This window comes from Podarcis pityusensis (assembly GCF_964106645.2).
Source record: "Podarcis pityusensis genome assembly, chromosome: 16".
NCBI lineage: Eukaryota > Metazoa > Chordata > Lepidosauria > Squamata > Lacertidae > Podarcis > Podarcis pityusensis.
The window spans coordinates 3,260,691-3,282,920 of record NC_138041.1 but is presented as its reverse complement, the minus strand read 5'-3'; the positions used below and the strand labels follow the sequence as shown (position 1 = coordinate 3,282,920).

The 22,230-nt window shown below is 50.1% G+C and overlaps 2 protein-coding genes across 4 annotated transcripts in view; one reads left to right on the top strand and one right to left on the bottom strand.

Moving 5' to 3' along the window:
- The window catches only part of POGZ (pogo transposable element derived with ZNF domain), a 37,552-nt gene extending 24,710 nt beyond the window's left edge, over positions 1-12,842 (top strand). For all 3 annotated transcript variants that reach the window (XM_080985983.1, XM_080985984.1, XM_080985985.1), the window contains 13 exons: positions 142-336; positions 743-852; positions 1,281-1,615; positions 2,190-2,344; positions 2,916-3,016; positions 3,630-3,776; positions 4,890-5,024; positions 5,742-5,914; positions 6,549-6,689; positions 6,941-7,000; positions 8,003-8,115; positions 9,166-9,190; positions 9,697-12,842. In XM_080985983.1, the coding sequence (XP_080842109.1) occupies positions 142-336; positions 743-852; positions 1,281-1,615; positions 2,190-2,344; positions 2,916-3,016; positions 3,630-3,776; positions 4,890-5,024; positions 5,742-5,914; positions 6,549-6,689; positions 6,941-7,000; positions 8,003-8,115; positions 9,166-9,190; positions 9,697-11,320 (3,314 nt within the window). In that variant the 3' untranslated portion in view covers positions 11,321-12,842. The remainder of the gene's footprint in view (positions 1-141; positions 337-742; positions 853-1,280; positions 1,616-2,189; positions 2,345-2,915; positions 3,017-3,629; positions 3,777-4,889; positions 5,025-5,741; positions 5,915-6,548; positions 6,690-6,940; positions 7,001-8,002; positions 8,116-9,165; positions 9,191-9,696) is intronic.
- Positions 12,843-14,452: 1,610 nt separating this feature from the next.
- On the bottom strand, positions 14,453-21,207 carry PSMB4 (proteasome 20S subunit beta 4). The gene is made up of 7 exons (XM_080986113.1): positions 21,042-21,207; positions 19,209-19,415; positions 17,947-18,093; positions 16,494-16,575; positions 16,194-16,310; positions 15,907-15,995; positions 14,453-14,610 (listed from the first exon to the last, which is right to left on the bottom strand). The coding sequence occupies exons 1-7, from the start codon at positions 21,167-21,169 to the stop codon at positions 14,598-14,600; spliced, it is 783 nt and encodes a 260-aa protein (XP_080842239.1). The 5' UTR covers positions 21,170-21,207; the 3' UTR covers positions 14,453-14,597.
- Between the last annotated feature and the right edge of the window lie 1,023 nt (positions 21,208-22,230).

Sequence of the window (22,230 nt, the reverse complement as noted above, 5' to 3'; positions counted from 1 at the left end):
CTATTAACTGCTTTGCCTGCCCTGTAACATACCTTGAAAGCTTACCAGCCCTCTCCTGCTTTCTCCATCTAACAATAATAATTAAAATATTCTGCTCCATCTCCCTGTTCTTCAACTTAAAAACGCTTGTTTCCCTGACAGTGAGCATTGCAAGTTTCGTGACAGTGAAAAGGCCCGGGGTGACGGGGGAGAACAGCAACGAGGTGGCAAAGCTGGTGAACACCTTGAACACGGTCCCTTCCCTCGGCCAGAGCTCGGGCCCCATTGTGGTCTCCAACAACAGCCCGGCCCATGTCCCTCAGAGAGCAGGCATCTCAGAGTCTTCGTCGCAGAAAGGTAAGCTCTGCCAGCAGCCTGGGCTTGGGCAGGTTCCGACTGTAACTTGGTTCCAAACCACAGCATCAAGTTTCACTTTGGCGCATTGCACAGAAAACAGGAATTCCCTAGTGATGGAGGATGGTACTACGTGGGTGACTCCTCCCACTTACTCTGGGGGTGGTGCCATGCAAATATGCCCTCCCAATTCCACTCCTATGTGCATGAAACAGATGGGGTGCCCTATGGGAGAGTTGAAAGCACAGCCGGGATAGCTCTGTCCTCCATTGTTACATAGGGTGGGAAGGGAGATCCAGGGGAAAGGAAAGGAAAAATGTGACCAGCCCAAGCGAGAAGTCCAAAAAGGTAGTTGCAGGGCTTCTGGATGCTAGCCATGACCTTTTCTCCTTTTTTCTTCCCATTACAGTCAGCTCCTCCCCCATCCCCGCCTTCGACCTTCAGGACAGCGGGCGGAAAGTCTGTCCCCGGTGCAATGCCCAGTTTAGAGTCACTGAAGCTTTAAGAGGCCATATGTGTGTAAGTAACCCCCTTCCCGAATTATGAGATCAAGGCTATTGCAGCCGAGAATAAAGAGTCAAAGGACTATGGTGTCTGCCCAGAGCAGAAGCTCAGGTTGATGGCTGTTGCTAAAAAACTGGGAGTTCAGGGAGTGGGGCGGTGGTGATGTCACCCTGCAAAGTTGATTCAGGCAGTGAGATTCAGGACTGAAAGGAGAAAGGAGCTTTGTTTAAGCAAATTCACAGTTGGAGGCAGGGATGCTTCCGAATACTAGTTGCTGGAACGGACGGGAGTGTGCTCTTGTACTCAGATCCCTCTCACAGGTTTCCCAGAGTCATCTGGTTGGCCACTGTGAGAACAGGATGCTGGGCTGGCCTGATGCAGTAGCTCTCTTATTTCATTCATATATTAACTTTAACTCAAGGACCTCCTCCTTCTTTCCTCAGTACTGCTGCCCTGAAATGGTGGAGTTCCTGAAGAAAGGGAAGCCCCTGGAGTCTGAACCAAATATCCAAGCCCCCAAGCCCCCTTCCCCAGAGAAAGCAGCCGCTGTCGCTTCGCCCCCCTCCTCCACCCCCATCCCCGCCCTCTCACCGCCAGCCAAAGTCTCTGAGCACAGCGACGGCACGGGCGACGGGGCGCAGAGCAAGCTGATAATGCTGGTGGATGACTTCTACTACGGCCGGGACGGCGGGAAGGTGAACCAGCTGCTCAACTTCCCCAAGGTGCCAACGTCCTTCCGCTGCCCGCACTGCACCAAGAGGCTCAAGAACAACATCCGGTAAAAGTGAAGCGTTGTCAGGGAGGGGAGGGAGAAAGGGCTGCGGCAAAGCCAGCCGGAGGAGGAGGAGGAGGAGGTGTGGCCCTCGGGAAGATTCTGGGGGTGGTGGGACTTTTGCCATCCAGCATCAGCTGGAGAGCCACAGACTCCCCACTCTGGTCTTAAAGCGAGCCAGACCACTTTAAGGAGGTTTATCTGTTGTGTTTGGCCGCTAGCCTTGATGGCCATGCTCTGTCTTCACAGACAGAGCCAGTAATGTTTCTGGATTCCAGTTGCTGGGAACTGCAGGAGGGAATAAGGCTCTTGTGCTCGGGTCAAAGGCCAAAGGGGACCCATCTCCTTCCAGCATCCCCTTTCCCACAATGGCCAGCCAGTGCCTCTTCCAGGAAGCCCACAATCAGGACACAAGCCCAATGCCAACACTCCCCAACAACCAATATTCAGAGAGGCACACTTCGCACTCGGAACTGCTGTCTGCAGTGAGCAGCAAGGAAAAACAAGCAGGAAGAGATTTCTCCCTCCGCTGCCCTAAAGTAACCACAGAAAGGTCTGCTCCTTTCCCCCACCCCTCCAGGTTTATGAACCACATGAAGCACCACGTCGAGTTGGATCAGCAGAACGGTGAGGTGGATGTCCACACCATCTGCCAGCATTGTTACCGGCAGTTTTCTACGCCCTTCCAGCTCCAGTGCCACTTGGAGAATGTACACAGCCCCTACGAATCGACCAGTAAGCTCTGCCCCAAAGTGTCTCCCCCTGTCCGTCCGTCCCCCCACAAAACATCATAGCAGGGGGAGATGGGAAGGGTTTCCACAATGGTCACAGCCTGCACTGGAAAAAATGCTTCCTTCAGAGGTTCCCTTTTCCTTTGGTGCAGAGGAGGACTGTCCGCTCTGCTCACCACAGACAGGGCAGGAAACAGTGGCATTATTTACAGGGCGTCCATTTGACTTTGCAGAGTACCAGGAGCTGCTCCCTGCCCCAAGGGGGTTGCAGGAGGCGATAGGGGAAAGGGGAAGGATTTGCGTTTTTGAGCTTCATGTAATTAAGCATAGTTGCAGTTGGGTCCAGGAGAATGGGAAACTAAACCTAAATATAAATTATTTTGCAGGCACATTTCTGCATTGCCTGATTTTGTTTCATGACCAACAGGGACCCTTAATGGGGTGTGGGGATGGTTGTCTGAGGTTCAACCCAGACTTTGTTCCCGGGCCAGGCCCTGCAAGCTTTCTGCAGTTTGGGGTGGCATCTGAATCCTCCTGGCGTCCTCCTTTTTGACAGACTCCCTCTTGCGTTACAGCAAAATGCAAGATCTGTGAATGGGCTTTCGAGAGCGAGCCCATGTTCCTGCAGCACATGAAGGACACTCACAAGCCAGGGGAGATGCCCTATGTTTGCCAGGTATGGAGAACACCCCCCCCCAAAAAAAAAAATAGTTTGCTTCAGCAAACTGAGAATCCACACTGCGTCTGGCCAGCCTGCTCTCCCCTTTGTTAGCTACAATGTAGTAGGAATGGAACTTCCATGCACAGAGGCAGTCTACCCCTGAACACCAGTTTCTGATGTATGGGAGTTTCTGTGCAGGGGGAGAAAGTGATATGGGAGAGCCATGGCCTTTGCACACTCCTTATTTATTTATATATCTCTTGATTTTGATTTTTTTTTTAATTTTTAAAACCGCCTCAAAGTTGTTTACGAAAATAATTATGAGCTTCCCACATTAAGCCACTGCTGAAGGCAAAATGCCAGACAAGAAAGGTCCAATCCTTCTCTTGAGAGTTCACAGCCTCCAGCTACCCATGCTGGAATTTGGAGGGCTTGCATCAGATAGTTGCTTTACTTATTGCTCCCCTGATTTTAATGCTTATCACTTCTTTCCAGAAACATACTGTAACATACGAGAAATCTGTGACTGTTCGTTTCAGCGTTGCTGTTGTTGTTTTTTTACTGTACTGTAATTTGCAAAAGGAAAAAAAAAGTCTATCCATGCTTCTGTGCTCATGGCTCCTTCCAGGTCTGCCAGTACCGCTCGTCACTCTACTCCGAAGTAGACAGCCACTTCCGAATGGTCCACGAGGACACGCGGCACCTCCTCTGCCCTTACTGCCTCAAGGTCTTTAAGAACGGCAACGCCTTCCAGCAGCATTTCATGAGGCACCAGGTAAATTGGCCTTGCAGGTGAAGCACTCGCCTGGTCCCCTTGGTGACTGGGAATGCCATGCAGGCCTCCACCCTTCTCCTCCTCAGCTCAACCCCTGAGGCCATAGAGGTCTCCGAAGCATTTCCCAGAGGTGCCTTGCAGCTCTGTATCTGGTTTCAGCTTCCCTTTTAAGGGGTAGTTGGAGAATGTAACAGAAAGTAAAAACCAGGACTAAAAATTCTAAAGGGGGTGGGGGTGGGGAAGATGCAGGGATATAGAAATAATTATTGATTTCCCACCCTTATTGTTATTTTTATCTTGAAGCCTCCTGTGCATTAGAATGAGGCAGGAGAGTCCTGAGGGTAGTGGTTAGAACAGGAGTCAGCAAACTTTTTCAGCAGGGGGCCAGTCCACTGTCCCTCAGACCTTGTGGGGGCTGGACTATATTTTTTTTGGGGGGGGTGAACGAATTCCTATGCCCCACAAATAACCCAGAGATGTATGTTAAATAAAAGGACACATTATACTCATGTAAAAACACGCTGATTCCTGGACCTTCTGCGGGCCGGATTTAGAAGGCAGTTGGGCCAGATCCGGCCCCGGGCCTTAGGTTGCCCACCCATGGGTTAGAATGTCAACCTAGGACTTGGAAGAGACCAGGGTTCAAATCCCTGCTTGGCCACATGGCGCTCCCTGTGGGTGACCTTGGGCCAGTCACTGCCTCTTAGCCTAACCTACCGCACAGGATTGTTGTGGGTATATGATGGTGGGTAAGAACACCAGCCAAGTGGTGACCACACTGGCGATGACAGCAACATCTGGAGGGGCCGCGGGTTCCCCACCCTCCCTTTACGACAAAAGCCACTGTCTGCTGTTGCTGCTTCCTCCACATGCAGCTGCTGGGTGACCTTGGGCCAGTCACACTTCTTTGAAGCCTCTCAGCCCCACTCACCTCACAGAGTGATTGTTGTGGGGGAGGAAGGGAAAGGAGAATGTTAGCCGCTTTGAGACTCCTTCGGGTAGTGATAAAGCGGGATATCAAATCCAAACTCCTCCTCCTCTTCTTCTTCTTCTTCTTCTTCTTCTTCTTCTTCTTCTTCTTCTTCTTCCATGCCACTCCAATTCCCCCCGCAGAAAAAGAGCATCTATCACTGCAACAAGTGCCGGCTGCAGTTCCTCTTTGCCAAGGACAAGATTGAGCACAAGCTGCAGCACCACAAAACCTTCCGCAAGCCCAAGCAGCTGGAGGGGCTAAAACCAGGCACCAAGGTATGGAGAGGGACACCAGGGGGGCGCGAGGGGTGGGCAGAAGCACCCACACCTCTCTTTTAAATCAAGCCAGGCCTTGGGAACAGACAGGCAGTCCTCACTGCACAATCTAGCAGGCAGACATTACTAAGGTTCCCTGTCTATGTGGTTCCCCACACCACTTTCTTTTTTAAGGCACAAAGTGACACGCAGGCTGGTTGAAATGTTTGTGGACCAGAACGTGCGTGGACTTGTTTGCATAGTTTCCCTGGGCTCTCCATCTTCCTGTTGTGGGTAGAGCTCTGGACTTCAGGATTCAGCAGGATTCAAATTCTTTACCCCTCCCACGCCACTCCATCATCCATGAAGCTGACTAGATGTGATCCTGGCCTGGCTTTCAGCCTAGCCTACCTCACAGGGCGGTTGTGAGGATAACATGGGGAGGAGATGTCTGTAGGCCACCTTGAAAGGTGGGATATAAATATAAGAAATGAATAAAATACATTTCCAGCTAGTTCCTCTGTCCCCGTCTTTAATGCTGATCGATTTCTGGCGTCCCCTCAGCTGGTGAGGAAGGTTACTTGGGAGTGGGTAACCCCTCCCACTTTCCCCAGGGGTGGGGCTATGCAAATGAGGCACAGGAATCATTTGGAGATTTTTTCCTTTTTGAAACCCCATCTGTATCTGTATAGCGCTCGAGTGTTTTCATTGCAGTCTCTCTCGTCCTCTGCGCCACAGGTCACCATCAGGGCCTCCCGAGGGCAGCCGCGGACGGTGCCCTTGTCTGCCAACGACATGCCCCCAGGCCTCCTCCAAGACACCACCTTGCTCTCAGCCTCGGCGGACCCCCAGCCCAACTTCCTGTGCCCACCTTACCAGAGGAACATCCAGAAGAAAGCCGTCAGGAAGATGTCAGAGCTCATTACTAAATTTCCCACTAAAATATCCCTTAGAAATAATAACAGTCTGTGGCAGGTGGGGGGGGGGGACTGTACAGTTCAGTGGTTCAGATTCTGCAGCTTCCTCCTTACATTCGACAGCTGATGCTGTCCAGGCTTGCTGGAGGGAGTTTTGGGAGCCGTATTTGGCCCTTCGGCCTGAGGTTCCTCCCAACCCCTGGTATAGATGCTTCCCTGCACTGTCCCAGCCAGGGGAGCAAGGAGTAAGCCTTCTCTGCTGTGAGCTGAACACCTGGCTAGTTGTGGCACTCCAGCTACAAAATCCAAATCCTGCACTTTGACTTGGGTACACAATGACCCAAACGTCCTTTACAGAATTGCTCATTTAATTTGGTGGTGTTTTGGCTTTTTTTTATTATTAAAAATGCAATAGGACTCCATTTTCAAGGTTTTTCTCTTAACGCAAGTGTCTGGTCCTTATGGCTTAAGGCGATACAGGACAACAAGCCAGGAAGGAGTCCACAGCTGCGGCACTAGCCTGCCGCTTCATCAACCGTGGCCCAAAGCCTCCTGCAACCCTCTTAGCAAAACCCACATCCTTTGTTGGAACCCAGCCCCTGACCGGCTGCCCCCTTTCTCTCTGCAGGAGCGTCCTTGGCCGGCAAACGTGTCTCGAGTGCAGCTTCGAAATCCCAGATTTCCCAAACCACTTCCCCACCTACGTCCACTGCTCGCTATGCCGTTACAGCACCTGCTGCTCCCGCGCCTATGCCAACCACATGATCAAGTAAGTCAGGCCAAGCGGTTTTCTCTTCCTCCTGCTCTGATCTTTTGGTGCAGCAACTAACTCTTCCCTTCCGGCTGAAGTGGGAGGGGGCAAGAGTGTGCCTGCTCTTCTCTTTCTGGGACCTGTGCACCGGCTTTTGCTGGGCCGAAGTGTTTGCTGGGCCCGGTTAAGGAAGTGGGTGGCTTGTGGGAGTCCCTAAGAATTGCTCTCTTTCCTCATTTGTGTGTGTTTGCTTGCTCTCTTTTTACCAGCAACCACGTTCCTCGCAAGAGTCCGAAGTACTTGGCCTTGTTCAAAAACTACACTGCTTGGTAAGGCAGAAATTTCCCTGGAACAATAATTTCCTTTCTCTACCTGCTAGCTAGCACCTTTTTTATGTTCTGGTGTGCTGTTCGTCTACACCGTGGACCTAGACCTGCCTTAATAATCCTTCTCTCACATCTAATATTTGTAACTCTCTGGCCCAGTTGGGGGTGGTCAAGCCAAGAATGCCTTCTCAGCCTCTTCAGCAACCTCCAGTTCCCAGAATTCCTTGCAGGGCGGCTGGAGCTATGACAATTAAAACGAGAGGGATTTGGTTCATGTGCAAGGTTAACCCCGCTGTGTTAAAGAAAGCGATGGCAATGACAATGAGGACTTTGCTTGTGGTTTGTTTGGAGAGAAGCAAACCATGAATCAGTAAGCCTCTGCTGGAGGGCCTCAGGTTGGGAAACGCTGGTTTAGACCATTTTAAGTCTGTGAGCTGAACTGGTGTTACGACTTGTATTTTTGTAGTGTAGATTTGCCTCATGAGCTTTCCTGTGTGTGATTTATCTAATCGCTTTTTGTGCTGATCGCAAATGGCAGTTCCTGGGTCTGGAGTACAAATGCTGCAGAACCTCTGCTCAAAATGCATGACTCCAGCCTTAGTGGAGAGAGCACTTTGAGGGGTTGGCTTTTCGAACATTGAATTAATAACTTTTTAAACCAGCCCTGCAAGGTCTGTGGTTGTTTTAAAAACCTTGTTTTCTGACATGCTTCATCAGTGAGGCTTAGACAGTTTTCCTGTGTGTGTGTGTAAGTAATGAATGTGTTGGAATTCTTGGCACTTATAACAAGATCGCCAAAGAATCACATCAAGGGGCTTCAAGTTCCCCACCCTGATGTGATTTATCTTCTGAGCAGCTAAATCAAGATGTGCATTGCCAGGGAAGAGGGGGTGTTGTTCTTGTTGTTTGTCTACAAGGGAAGATGTTTGGGAATCAAATATGCTTGCTGGTGGCAAGATCCTACCACAAGGGATGACCTTCCTTCTTTTCATTTCTGCCTCACAGCGGAGTGCGGTTGGCTTGCTCGGCTTGTCTCTTTGCCACATCGGAAGGCGACGCGATGGCCAAGCACCTTGTCTTCAACCCCTCGCACGAATTCAGCAACGTGCTCCTACGAGGTGAGGGCTGGAGGGGGCAGGTGGAAATCGGATGATGCAGCCCGGCTCCTCCCAACTCCTCCATTCCCAGTGTTTGCTCATTTAAACAGAGTTCCTCACCAAAAAGAATTATCACCACCACATGTGTCTTATAACCTAGGAAACGGCTTTATACTGGTCCATCTCAGTATTGCCCACACTGACTAGTAGCAGCTTCCCATGGTTTCGAACGGAGACATGAGAGAGAGAGAGAGAGAGAGAGAGAGAGAGAGAGAGAGAGAGAGGCATTTCCTCTGTGTTTTATTGCAAGCCTGTTTGAACACTTCACTCTTGCCCTTGCTGCAGTTCTACTCCCTCTGCCATCCCCACCATTCCCGTTGCCTTGATACTTCCAGCCTTTTTGCTCTTCCTTTCCCAACAAGCTCAGAGACTGCGATAGAAGTACTTGGGGGCAGCTGCCTAGGAAACTCTGGGTTCAAAGAGCAATGGATCTGGGTTTAATTCTCAGAACATGTCCACAGAACTTGTCCTTGAGACACACACATTGGGGTATCAACAAGGGATCAGGAAATAAAGGGAAGGCAATGGTGTCGCCCACTAGATAAGTACAAAAAGGTCCAGGACTCTTCCAGGAAGATCACCAGGCCACAGCGGCGCTTAACTGAGGGGCAAGACAGATTTGCAGGCTTGAACAGGAGGGTGCCATCAGGAGAGCAAGGCCAGTTTCAGGAAGGCAGAATAGGCAGGGAGAGGATGGGGTAGCTAGTCTGGTGCGTAAGGGAGCCAGGGTGGGGCTAAGTATGGCATGGTGTCTGTGAGCTGCTTGCAGCTGGTTCTCTGTCGCCATCCTAAGAGGTAGTTTATATGCTGATGGAAAAGGGTAGTGATGGATTGCTGTGCAGACTCGGGGTATGGCTAATAGTTCCCAGAACGCCCCTGCATTTTCCTCTGCCCCTGTGCTGTGAGTCCACCTGTTGCCAGTGACCCAGTCCCTTTGTGTGTCCCTTGTTAACAAGCCGCCTGGTGCAAGCTCAGCCTCTCAATACTTTTATTTCCTCTTTTTTCTAACAGGTTCCACCTGGAGTTCGCATTCAAGGTAAATTTCCTCCAATTTTCCTCCCATCTGGCCAGATTCTCTTCTTCTGCCCCTCATCCCGTGTGTGAGGGATTTTTCTCTTTCTTTTGCTGCAAAACTGGCCCTGTTACAAGGGCCACATCATACCCATTCCACATTTATGAGAAATATTTTATTGTGGCAGCACCCACACTCTGAGACTCCCTGTGTATTGACAGGGAAGTTGACTTCACTGTACTCTTCTTGCTTCCTGCTAAAAACATTTTTGTTCAGCCCCCCCCAGACGTGCAGAATGTAGATACATGTTTTAATCTGCTTTTAGTTAATTGCTGTGATTTTTCTCTTTTGAATCATCTTGAGAGTTGTTTTGTATGGTTTTTACTAATAATTTTATTGCTTTATTCTCTTTGTAAACTGCTTTTGAGATCCCCCCCCCCTTAAGCGGTGTGTAAACTTGATGAAATAAAGAAAGAAAGAAAAATACTCAAGGATCTTCCCTGTCTTTCTTTTTTCCTCCCACCCTTCAGGCCTGCCCAGCCATTTGACAGAGGTGTGAAGGCCCCCAGCTCCACCTACCCGCCAATCAAAGCTGCTACCGTGAACACGGCCTCGCCTCTGCCTGAGGACGAGAAAGAGAAGGAGGCGCCTGAAGCCGGCAACAGACCCCCTGTCGTCGCTCCCACTCCGGCTCCCGCCACTATCCAGGAGGACGAAGACGAGTGCTTGAATGTGGAAGATGAGGACCAGGAGCCACCGGTGAAGGAAGCGCCTGAGCCGGCGAGCCGAAAGGAGCAGCTCTCGGTGAAGAAGCTACGGGTGGTCCTCTTCGCTCTGTGCTGCAACACGGAGCAGGCGGCGGAGCACTTCAAGAACCCCCCGCGGCGGATCCGGCGCTGGCTTCGGCGGTTCCAGGCTTTCCAGGAGGAGAACGTGGCCTCCCTGTCAGAGGGGAAGTACCTCAGCTTTGAGGCGGAGGAGAAACTGGCAGAGTGGGTGCTCACCCAGCGGGAGCAGCAGCTGCCAGTCAACGAGGAGACCCTCTTCCAGAAGGCCACGAAGATCGGGCGGTCCTTGGAAGGCGGCTTCAAGATCTCCTACGAGTGGGCCGTCCGCTTCATGCTCCGGCACAACCTCAGCACGCACAACCGCCGGGCGGTGGCCCACCCTCTGCCCAAGGACGTCGAGGGCAGTGCCAGCTGCTTCATTGAGTTCGTGCAGCGGCAGATCCACACCCAGGATCTGCCTCTATCCATGATCGCCGCCATCGACGAGATCTCCCTCTTCCTGGACGTGGAAGTGCTCTGCAGCGATGACCGGAAGGAGAACGCCTTGCAGACGGTGGGGACGGGGGAGCCCTGGTGCGACGTGGTCCTGGCCATCTTGGCTGATGGGAGCGTGCTGCCCACCCTCGTCTTCTACCGGGGCCGGGTGGAGCAGGCCGCCAACGTCCCAGAGACGATTGTGCTGGAGGTGAAGGAGGGCGGCTACAGCGACGACGAGATCATGGAGTCTTGGTCCTCCACGGTGTGGCACAAGCACATAAAGAGCCAGAACAGCAAAGGCATGCTGGTCCTGGATTGCCACCGGACGCACCTTTCGGAAGAGGTCCTCTCCGTGCTGAGCTCCTCCAACACGCTGCCAGCCGTCGTCCCCGCCGGCTGCAGCTCCAAAAACCAGCCGCTGGACGTTTGCATCAAAAGGACCGTGAAAAACTTCTTGCACAAAAAGTGGAAGGAGCAGGCCAAGGAGATGGCCGACTCCACGTGCGACTCGGACATCCTCCTCCAGCTGGTCCTGTGCTGGCTGGCCGAGGCGCTGGAGGTCATCAGCGACTGCCCCGAACTGGTCCAGCAGTCCTTCCTGGTGGCCAGTGTGCTCCCGGGCCCCGATGGCACGGCCAACACACCCACCCGCAACGCCGACATGCAGGAGGAGCTCATTGCCTCGCTGGAGGAGCAGCTGAAGCTCAACAACGAGCCACAGGAGGAAGAGGAGGAGGAGGAAGAGGCAGAGCTGCAGGACGGGGCATCGGTCGCGCCAGCCGAGGAATCTGCCAACCCTGAGATCCTCCACCAGCTCTTTGAAGGGGAGAGCGAGACAGAATCGTTCTACGGCTTTGAGGATGCTGACTTGGATCTGATGGAAGTCTGAGTGCTTTCCCGCTTGATCCAGAGAAAGAGTTCTTTTCCTCTCTCTTTTATATATATAGATATATATAGAGATATATAGATATATATATAAAAGAAAATCAATGTTGGATGAGACCATTTTCACTTCCCTGTGGATCTGTGGGTACAGGAGATTAGTAGGTGAACACGCAGACTAATAGCCATTTTATGCTGTCTGTTCATTTCTTTAAAAAGAAAAAAATGTGCTTAATTTGTTTTTGTTTTTTCTTAAATCACTGTGTTGCTATTTTCTGAAGATACATTGTGGGTGAATTATTTTTGGCTTTTCATTTTCTTTACCTCACTGTATTATAGTTTCTGGGTTGTGTTTGTTTTATACTGTGCAAAAAAGGTTTTTAATTAAGCCACATCATCAATGTGACCTTTTTTCTTTTGAAAAAACCAAGGAACACCAATATGTAGCTAAAGAATGAAAATCTCTACACCCCACCCCCACTTTTAAAAAAAATTGTCATAACACAGACCTCCCCTACCCTTCCCCATTTTAACACTTGGATCCAGAAATGTTGATTTCTAGGTGATAACATCTTTTCTTTCTTTTAAGGTATGAATGTTTCCTTTAACACATTGAACGTTCTATAGCCGCCCTTTGAAAATTTGAGGTTTCTTTATTAACAAAGAGGACAGCAATTAAAGGCCGACACCGTTGTTTAGGGACAGGAAAGGGGTTGATCCGGCCTCTTGGTCACCAGCAAATGGATCTTTATAGACATAGAAGTGCCATGCTTTGGGTTGACCGATGATCCACTTTGGTCAAGAGTTACCTGGACTTCCAGGCAGCTGCCGCAACTTGCCTCACTTCCTCGTCCGTTGGCTAAACTACTAGGCACCTGCTCCTTCTGATTCCTAACAAGAGTATAAACTGTGGAAGCTTCAAGCCTTTTGACAACTCCGTTCAGGTTGGCAACATCCTTTCCGGTTGGCTCGTTGGTTGCAAGCTAATCCTCTCCTGGACCATTGACTTTAAACCTTCTGGAAACTTATCGATAGCTACTGAATCCTGCTTTCTCTGACGGCGCCAAGACACACTACGTACCCCGAATTTGCTACTTCAGTTGAACCCAGCTGCACACTCAAAAAACAAGGGAGAACTTGTTTTTATTTTTCACTGCCAGCGTAAAAAACAGAGACAAAAGAAAGACAAAAAGAGAGATGTTTTTTCTACTGTTTGCATGTTTGAGAGTTTTTTAAAAATCGTAACGTATTATGGTCTGAACAATGAAAAGCATTTTGACATGACGAAAGAACATGGGAGCCTCCCCCGCCCTTCATGCCACTTCTGGTTTTACTTTTTTCCGTTGAAGTTTTAAGACTCTCCTCTGTGGCCGACGCCTTCCCTCCCTTTCCCTGAAGCCCCCAATATGCCCACCCCGCTCCCCACCCCAGTGACTCAAGGGAAGAAGGAAACAGGGTGGGCTGACCTGTAAATGATTAATCTCTAAAATGTACATACGTGGAACATTTAATAAAGCCAGGGAAATGGATTTATAAACGCTGTGTTTTTATTATGGAGAATGACAGCTGGATGGGGCAGGTTGAAGTCTTGTGCGCATTGTAAATTAACAGGAGCTTCAGGCAGGATGCCCAATACACCTGGTGTCCTCCATCCAGGTGTTTTCATCTTCATCAGCCCAAGGCAGCACAGCTGTATGATGCTGAGGTTACCGGGAGGGTATGGATGCTGATGGAGCCTAAAGCAGCTGTGGTGCAGCAAAAGGGGGCACTCGGCTGCATTTTCAGTTGTGGGGTCCAGAGGAACGTTATTTGGGCCAGATCCCCAAAGAGAGTCTTGTCTCTTCTGTACATTTGGAATACTGTGTACGGTTCTGGTTGCCACATCTCAAAAAGGATATTGGCAGAGTCAGAAGAGGTTCAGAAAAGGTCCACCAAGAGGTGACCTTGTAGACAAGCATAAAATTAGCATGATCTGGAGCAACTGGATAGTTTTTTTCCTCCCTGTTATACACTAGATTCCCTTCCTTCCTTCCTTGGATGCACAGATTACCACCCCAGCCCCTCCACAGAGTGGATCTTGCCATCCCACCATCTTTTCCCTTTCTAGTCCAAGGGGCTCATCTTCCTCCCCACCTCCACCTCATTTTAGCTGACTCTTCCTCTCTTGCTTTTCCTTCTTCTCTGCTGCAGACACTGTCTTTCCCCCTTATCCCGCCCTCCCCTCAAGACTGTAAGCAGCTCTCAAACTTGGTACCGGGGTGCTTTGAAAATTAGATAGCCAACACGGTGCTTATTCAGATGTTTTGAATGCCTCTCAGTGGCCCCATGTGTTGGTAGTTGTACTGGCTGCTCCTGAGCTTAAGAATGAGATTGTTAACAGCAAGGGTGGCAAACTCTGAGCCTGTATCTATCTGCCTGTCAAATTGCAGAAAGTGGGCTTCCAATCTCTGCCACTTTTTTCTTGTCAACTACTTGGCAAGCAAAGTGTCCATGTGCATTCTCTGGATCTGTGTTGGAACTGAACCACGCAGGCCCAAACAGCACCATTCATTAGCATAGCTGTCAACTTTTCCTTTTTTTAAGGTGAAATTCCCTTATTCCGAATAGGATTCCTCGCAAGAAAAGGGAAAAGTCGACAGCTACGTTCATTGGTGATTACGTTAATTTCCCCCTAAAGGACGGACCCATTCACACAGTCACTAAACACATGACTGATATGCCACATTCAGTTTAGCCCTCAGCCCCAGAGTCTGACCAATTCCCCCTACATCAAATAATACATTCCCCTGGTGGTAGAAAATCAGAGTGTTAAGAAAGGCTGGACTGCAGGCTTCTTCCTTGATGTGTCAGCTTTCTACAATGCAGTGAATTTTCTGGGAGCTTTCAGTAGATGGAGAAGCATTTTTTTAAAAATGCACCTCCCACTCTCTTTAATTTTAAGTGTCGTCCCGTCCCCCGACACACACAAACAGCCTCACCACAAGATTAGTCTGACAAGCTCAGAAAGGGGAGAAGCCAGCAACGCTTTAAGATGACACAGGATCAGGAATGCCCAATTCAGGTCGACAGGAAGCTTATAGCAGAGAAAACTGGAAAGTTGCAGTGAAAGTATAAGAATCATGACATGTACATACAGGCAAAGAGTCTAAACCTCATTTATTCTGCTTACAAAAAAAGAAAACGTGGTCTGAGGAGCTGCCGAAACATTAGGCATCAAACAGCATCGCAAGGGATTTGGGATTATCTCTTGACGGGAACAGAGACTGCCCACGAGCTCTTGAGCTTCATTCAAAGCCGCTGCAGAGAAGGGAGGAAATGGGGGGAAATTAGGTTGGCAGTACCCAAATTAGCAGGAGGCAAGCGTTGCACGATGTCTAGAAATGGTTGCAGAACAGGAAATTGTTTTTAAGACAAAATGAAGCACAGTATTTAGGGGATGAATATGGAATTACTATAGCCTTTGGGCCCAGGGATACTAGATACAGACATTTAACCATGTTCAGAACGTCGCTACAAGAAGTTTTGCTAAGTTTGGTTGCAGAGGTGTGCGTGCCTCTTGCTAGGAGCCAGTCATTCCCTCTAAAACCTGCATATTCCTTTCAAGGTTCATATATAAACACCCAAAACCTAGCTAATCTGGAGGGTATGAGGCAGGGGGACCTTTTATACACCGAGGGCCACATTCCCTTGTGGGGAGCTTTAGGGGGGCCACGGATAAGATGCTCGCTGCCCAGTAGGCTAGAGGCCAAGCAAAGGTCAAGAAGGTTTCTACACACCCTTCTATAGGCATCATTGCAGTTCAGGGATGGCTTTTGGCCAGGAAAACACACTTGAGGGCACAGGCAAGAAGTTAAGAAGAAACTTGGCCCAATGGCCCATCTAGCCAAGTGTCTGGTCTCACAGGGGCCAACCAAAACGCCTGTGCAAAAATGACGGATCATGGCTGGTAATGAGTGTAGCATGCTTAAGAGGTGTGACCTGGGAAGAGCATGAAAGGGGCTGGATGGCTCCCTGGGCAAGAAAAGGAAAATCTAGTGGCCTTTTCAGCTCCTGTTCCCAAAGGTAAGGTAATGTGAGGTGAGCCAAGCCAAGAAAATGGGAGCAGAACAAAGAGTTCTAGGATAATCTGAAAGATGTTATTCATTTGGTTTATTTCCCCATCTTTCCTGCTAAGGTCCCAGGGCAGGCGACCACAATTTAAAAACACATGACTCAAAACAGTCCAAAACGTGTGACAATCACAAAAATAGAGAGACCCTCGCAAGCGTGATGAAGAGGCAAGTCTTGAGCCGAAAACTGCATAGCTGGCCTCGCCTCTGTGGGAAGTGGGTTCCACAACTTGGGGGAACAAAGGAAGCCCCTTTTGTAAGCTGCTATTAACCCCAAAACTTATGAGGGAGCTGGAACTTCCATGAGGGCCCTCTCTGATGTTCTTGACAGCTGAGGGGGTTTCTGCGAGGGTGTCCAGACAGTGCAGGGTCCAAAAATGCCACCTTCCCAAAGGTCATGTAGGTAGCTTGGTAATTTTCCTGTACTGTGTGCCAGCCGCAAACTGCTTCATTTGAAAGCCCATCCAAAGGGAGCTGTGCTTACCTGACCAGGTGTGCTATTTCCCAGTTGGTCTCGGAGGAGATGGGCCCTTCTACTTCCACACCTTTCTCTGTCACCGTCGTGAGCTCGTACTGAGAGAAAGAAGAGTGATAGGTTAGACCCTCTTGCCAGACACATTTGCCTTAAACAGGACCTCCTGATGCCGTCTACCAGCATCAGTTGTGACTTTTGGCCTGGGCTGGTGAGAGATGCAAATCCAGACATCAGGAAGGTCGCAAAGTCCCACCCTTCCACGGTTCTAAAGCCAAGATACACAGTGGGAGACTTACCCTGTTGAACGAGCGGGCGTCTCTGTAGTAGAGGATTTTCATGCAGCGTTCAAGGAGGCTTCTGGCCTCCTGCTTAGACAGGACGGGCTTATTTTCCAGGGCTTCCCTCATCAGTGGCTGTGATAGAGCGGGAGAAAAAAAACCGTCAGCTGTGCAGCCGCAAGCAGTGGGAACTGAGAAGGCCAGAAGAGTCCTGCCCATGGCTCATCGGGCGCCCTGGTCCCACAGTGGCCAACCAAAAGCAGCTGGGCACAGACCGGATCTTTGGCACCTCTTAACATGAGACCATGAGATGCTTACCTGTGCCACGTAAGAACCGTATCCTGTCGCCAGGGAAGCAGCTTCATACGCCACCCCAAGCATGTCAACGTATCCTAGGAAACTGAGAAGGGGGGGGGGGCTTTAGTAATAATAATAATATAATAATAAATTTTATTTATACCCTTCCTTCCACAGCCAAGACCGGGCTCAGGGCGGCTAACACCAGGTATAAAAACAATGGATTAAAATACAACTTAAAAACAAGATTAAGTACAACATTAAAATGCAGCCTCATTTCAGTAGAAACTCAAGTCAACAACTTTTTGGGGATGAAAACGTCAAATCTTCACCAAGGCCAACTATCCAGACTGGTCCTACGTGGGCCAGAAAAAAGCCAGGGAGGGAAGTTCCCAAATATGTGTTCCATCACAGAGAAAGGAAAAAGGAAAGAGGGGGAGGAGATCAAGTTGATTCCAAGCCAAAGGCCTGGCGGAACAACTCTGTCTTGCAGGCCCTGCGGAAAGAAATCAGATCCCGCAGGGCCCTGGTCTCATGAGACAGAGCATTCCACCAGGCCGGGGCCAGTACTGAAAAGACCCTGGCTCTGGTTGAGGCTAATCTGACTTCCTTAGGGCCCGGGACCTCTAGGGTGTTGCTATTTATGGACCTTTAGGTCCTCCGCGGGGCATATGTATTGAGATATCAATAAATAAGTAAATAAACAAAACAAAACAAAAAGGAAAATCGGAAGAGCCCTCTAGCTGGATCAGGCCATGTAGTCCAGCACCCTCTTGTCACAGCGAGCACCCAATTGCCTAAGTGGGAAAACCACAAGCAGGACTCCGGCACAAGAGCCTTCTCACCTCCTGCAGTTTCCAGCAACTGGTGTTCAGAAGCATGGCTGCTTCTGGCAGGGAGGCAAGAGCAGGGCCAACATGAGTAAGGTAAAGGTAAAGGTAAAGGGACCCCTGACCATGAGGTCCAGTCGTGGCTGACTCTGGGGTTGCGGCGCTCATCTCGCTTTATTGGCCGAGGGAGCCAGAGTACAGCTTCCGGGTCATGTGGCCAGCACGACTAAGCCGCTTCTGGCGAACCAGAGCAGCGCACGGAAACGCCGTTTACCTTCCCACCGGAGTGGTACCTATTTATCTACTTGCACTTTGACGTGCTTTTGAACTGCTAGGTTGGCAGGAGCAGGGACCGAGCAATGGGAGCTCACCCCGTCGCGGGGATTCGAACCGCCAACCTTCTGATCGGCAAGTCCTAGGCTCTGTGGTTTAACCCACAGCGCCACCCGCGTCCCAGCCAACATGAGTAGTAGCCACTGAAAGCTTCATCTTCCAGGATGAACCCTCTCCACATAAAAAGGCAGGCAGGCAGGCAGGCAGAGAGAGCACTTTAGCCAGAAGTCTCATCCCATCCCATCCCATCTGAATGCTGATTCCAACAGCACTCCCAACCTTTCTGCCCATCGCACCCCAGGATGACTTACCTTTCTCCGTTGCTGAAGCCGCCTATCACCACGGTGTTCCAGAGGGGGTTCATCTTGGACCGGCGGCTGTACATGGCTCGGGTGAGCCAGGAGTGAATGGCCTTGGGGCTGTAGCTGTGGCCGTCTCCCAGGAGCTCCTCGTCAATCCTGCAGGGCGGAAGCCAGATTAGACGCAGCACCTGGTGCTCTACAGCAAGGAGTGGGGAACCTCAGGCTTGGGGCTGAATAGGGAACCCCCCATTTTGACGCCTGAATCCAGCAATAACCCAGACGCAGACTACATAAGGGCCAGCTAAGGAACCGGGCCAAGTTCATGTTGGTGCACTATGCCAATCATTTGGGGCTCCTTTTTCAGTCCGCAGTCACCCAGAAAGTCTTCCAAGCTCTTCTTTCTTGGTTCAGCTCATCTGTTGGTGAATTCCCATGCGGGAATAAACACCTCATCCATTCCTGTTCTACTTAAAGTATTTGCTGAAGAATTAACATTACAGTGGTACTTCTAGTTACAAACTTAATTCGTTCCGGAGGTCCGTTCTTAACCTGAAACTGTTCTTAACTAGAGACGTGCTTTCGCTAATGGGGCCTCTTGCTGCTGCTGCGCCACTGGCACACGATTTCCGTTCTCATCCTGGGGCAAAGTTCTAGGTAATCGAGGTAACTCTTCCAGCTTAGAGGAGTTTGCAACCTGAAGCGTTTGTAACTCGAGGTACCACTGTACAACTTATGCAACTACTGGTCTAAGAAAAACAAAGTAAAACTGTATACACGGAATCATTCCATCTCTCTGCTCTTCAATCATCCGGACAAAGTAACAGCCACTATCAGAGAACGTCTAATATAGAAGTCTATTGCTAAGGAAACCCGGCTGCTGGGAGGCAAAACTATGCAAGAATCATTTTAAGCCTATTTTTAGATTACACTAAACAGTTCAGGGCTCGGAGCTGGCTGCTGGATATCGGAGGGACACAGAGCCTGACAGACAGAAGCCCCCAGAATAACCTCCCGGACCCCCAGGGCCAGAGCTGGGACTCTCATAGGTGCCTCTGTCAGTCCAGCAGTGTAGGAGGTGCACCAGGAGGCAGGCTATGGGACAAAGGAAGAGGAGTGTCTGTCTTCAGGTTTCTTCTTTAAGGTTCTACATTTCTCCAGGAGAGGGTGGAGCCTGGAGGAGGTGAATTGGAGACAGAGGCTTAAAAGGCCTCCATCTGCTCTTGTTGGGAGAAACTGCTCCCTGCCGTTGGTTTGGAGAACTTCAGACTTACACCATCTGCTCAATGACTTGCTTGAGGTACTGGAAGTCAGCATAGTCGCCCGAAGCCCCCAGCACGGTGCTGTCGTTGACCTTCATGATCCTGGAGATGTTGCGGAAGCGGGCGAGCGACCCATAGGAGCCCAGCATGTCGGCCGCAATCATCACCCCTCCGTTGAACTTCACCCCCAGGACTGAGGTGCCTGTCACCATGGGGCTCCTTTGAGGGGAACAAAAAGCATCAGAGGGTCAGCTTGCAGCTCCCCCTTCTCTGGGGAGAATAACTTGAGTTGGAAGAAATGGCAAAGCAGCCCCACATCTCCTGCCGTGTTCAAGTGCCTCTTCCTACTTGACTCCTTATTGGGGGAAAGGGCTGTAGATCAGTGGTAGGGCATCTGCTAGGCATGTAGAAGTTCCCAGGTTTAATTCCTGGCATCTTCAGGCAGGGCTGGGAATGTCCCCTGCCTGAAACTCTGGAGAGCTGCTGCCAGCCAGTGTGGACAGCACTGAACTAAATGGACTGACATGGTATAAGTCAGCCTCCTGCGCTAGCATTTTGTGCTGTCTCCCTTTGAGGCAGTCAAATCTAACCCCACAAAATGCTGCTTGTTCACTCAACACCTATTTCCCACTCTGCCCCTGCCGCCCTGGGACAGACACACCACCCCAGGCAGGGCTAACAAGTCCATCCTAAAAAATAATACCGAACTGATGTAGATGAGAAAGGGCCTCTTGTTGGGTATTATTTTCTATTAGGCGTCTTAGCTGCTTATTACCTGAAAGTCTCCAAGTGACTGACAACACATGTAACTCACGATACCTATACAGTGGTACCTCGGGTTAAGTACTTAATTCGTTCCAGAGGTCCATTCTTGACCTGAAGCACCACTTTAGCTAATGGGGCCTCCCACTGCCGCCACACCGCCGGAGCACGATTTCTGTTCTCATCCTGAAGCAAAGCTCTTAACCTGAAGCACTATTTCTGGGTTAGCGGAGTCTGTAACCTGAAGCGTATGTAACCCAAGACACCACTGTAAAGGTAAAGGGACCCCTGACCATTAGGTCCAGTTGTGGCCGACTCTGGGGTTGCGGCGCTCATCTTGCTTTACTGGCTGAGAGAGCTGGCATACAGCTTCTGGGTCATGTGGCCAGCAGGACTAAGCAGCTTCTGGCGAACCAGAGCAGCGCACGGAAACGCTGTTTACCTTCCCGCTGGAGCGGTACCTATTTATCTACTTGCACTTTGAGGTGCTTTCGAACTGCTAGGTTGGCAGGAGCAGGGACTAGGCAACGGGAGCTCACCCCGTTGTGGGGATTCGAACCACCGACCTTCTGATCGGCAAGTCCTAGGCTCAGTGGTTTAACCCACAGCGCCACCCGCGTCCCACCGGGTCACAATACCTATACCTAAAACCTTCATAAATAAAACTCACAATACCTGTACCTAAAACCTTCAAAATAGCTGCAGCATATCTCTATACCTTCATCCCAGCCAGATCAGGATATGGTCTGTGAATTTGGTCCATTTATTTAGATGCTGATGGGCTAAATGGGGAAATCGGGATATAATTGAACCCTTGTTCATTGCTTGGGGGGGTGCTGGGAGTTGGAGTCCAGCAACATCCGGATGGGGCCACAGAGGCCCCCACTTCTGAAATAAATAAATGCCCATTTAATTTGTCTAATTTAGCCATTCTTCTCCCCCAACCCTCCCTCCTGCCCACCCCTCACCCAGAGACGTCAGCAACCTGGTGTGACGTCAGCAAGGTGACATCACAGGCGCATTTTCTCTCCCCCCTTTGAGGCCTAACTGGGGGCGCTCAGCCTCCCCCCCCAGCCCCCTTACAGAGTCCTGGTGACGCCCTCGGCCTGGACCCCGGGTGCGTTTCCCGGGCAGGGCGGTGAGTAAAGCGCCCCCGGAGCGGGACCACCGGCCCAAAACGGCGGCAGCGAGAACGGCGCCGGAACCTCCATCTTTCCCCGAAGAGCCGCAGCTTAGTCACTGAGCAGGAAGCGGAGCCGGCATTCTGCGCATGCGCGGCGCTCGGGGACTCGTTTTTTGTCCCTGGCGGCGAACCGTACAGGAAGCCGAAGACCGTGAGGAGCCGCCATTTTGGGTGTGGCGGAACTAATGCATCTCTTTTAACTTTTTAAAAAGATAATAAAGCATACGTCCTAAGCAAACGCAGACCGCAGAGAGTTACGAAAGTACTTTTTAATATTGGGAAGTTGTGGTGCGAAGGGGGCCGCAGGGGCTGTATAATTTAAAAGGGCATGTTTCCCGCCCCCCGGTGTCGCCATCTTGAGTGTTGCTCAAAACTTAGCTAGAGCCGGTAGAGTAGAGCAAGCAGGCCTAGAGTGACAAACTCCGTCGCAGACTTTATGAGCACTTCCGCTATCTCCAAGGGAACTAGTTTCCCGCGCTTCCATCATAGAGATGCAAACGGCTAGAGCAACTACTGCTGTCTACGCTCACATTTTGCCGGAAGTTTCAGCTAAACGTGTCGCTCTAGCCTTTTGAAACCTCTATGGGCTAAGCTGAGCACGAGTTTCTGAAGCTTCCTTTCCTCGAGGGGGCGCTCTTTCCCTGTTACTTGAATGGAGAAGCGCCATCTTGAGTGTGGCATCAGTTAACGCCACACCTCTTTTACCCATTACTGTAGTATTTAAGTGTATATTCTGTAATTATTATTATTCCAAGAATTTGCTCATGTAATAGTAATGAATATATACATTCATTCTCTCTCTCTCTCTCTCTCTAATATTGTATGTCATTCCTTGCATTATACACCTTTTTATTTATTATTTATTACTTATTATTTATTAGAATACAAATATTTTTTAAGAACATAAGGAAAGGGTCTTTATGTATGCCACTACAGCGGCCCGTGTTTTGTTAGCCCAAAAATGGAAAACGAGTGAGGTCCCAACTAAAGAAGAATGGCAACTTAAACTGATAGAATATGTGCAGCTTGCGGACTTAATATATAGAATAAGAGAACAAGGAGAACATTCGTTTAGAGAAGATTGGAAAA

What these genes read in the sequence shown, in the direction of transcription:
- PSMB4 (XM_080986113.1), bottom strand. Translation starts at nt 21,169, where the DNA reads ATGGAGGTTCCGGCGCCGTTCTCGCTGCCGCCGTTTTGGGCCGGTGGT. An exon ending in CAAGTCATTGAGCAGATGGT is followed by an intron (nt 18,094 to 19,208) that starts GTAAGTCTGAAG and finishes TCCGCCCTGCAG; the next exon opens with GATTGACGAGGAGCTCCTGG. An exon ending in ACGGTTCTTACGTGGCACAG is followed by an intron (nt 16,311 to 16,493) that starts GTAAGCATCTCA and finishes GCTCTATCACAG; the next exon opens with CCACTGATGAGGGAAGCCCT.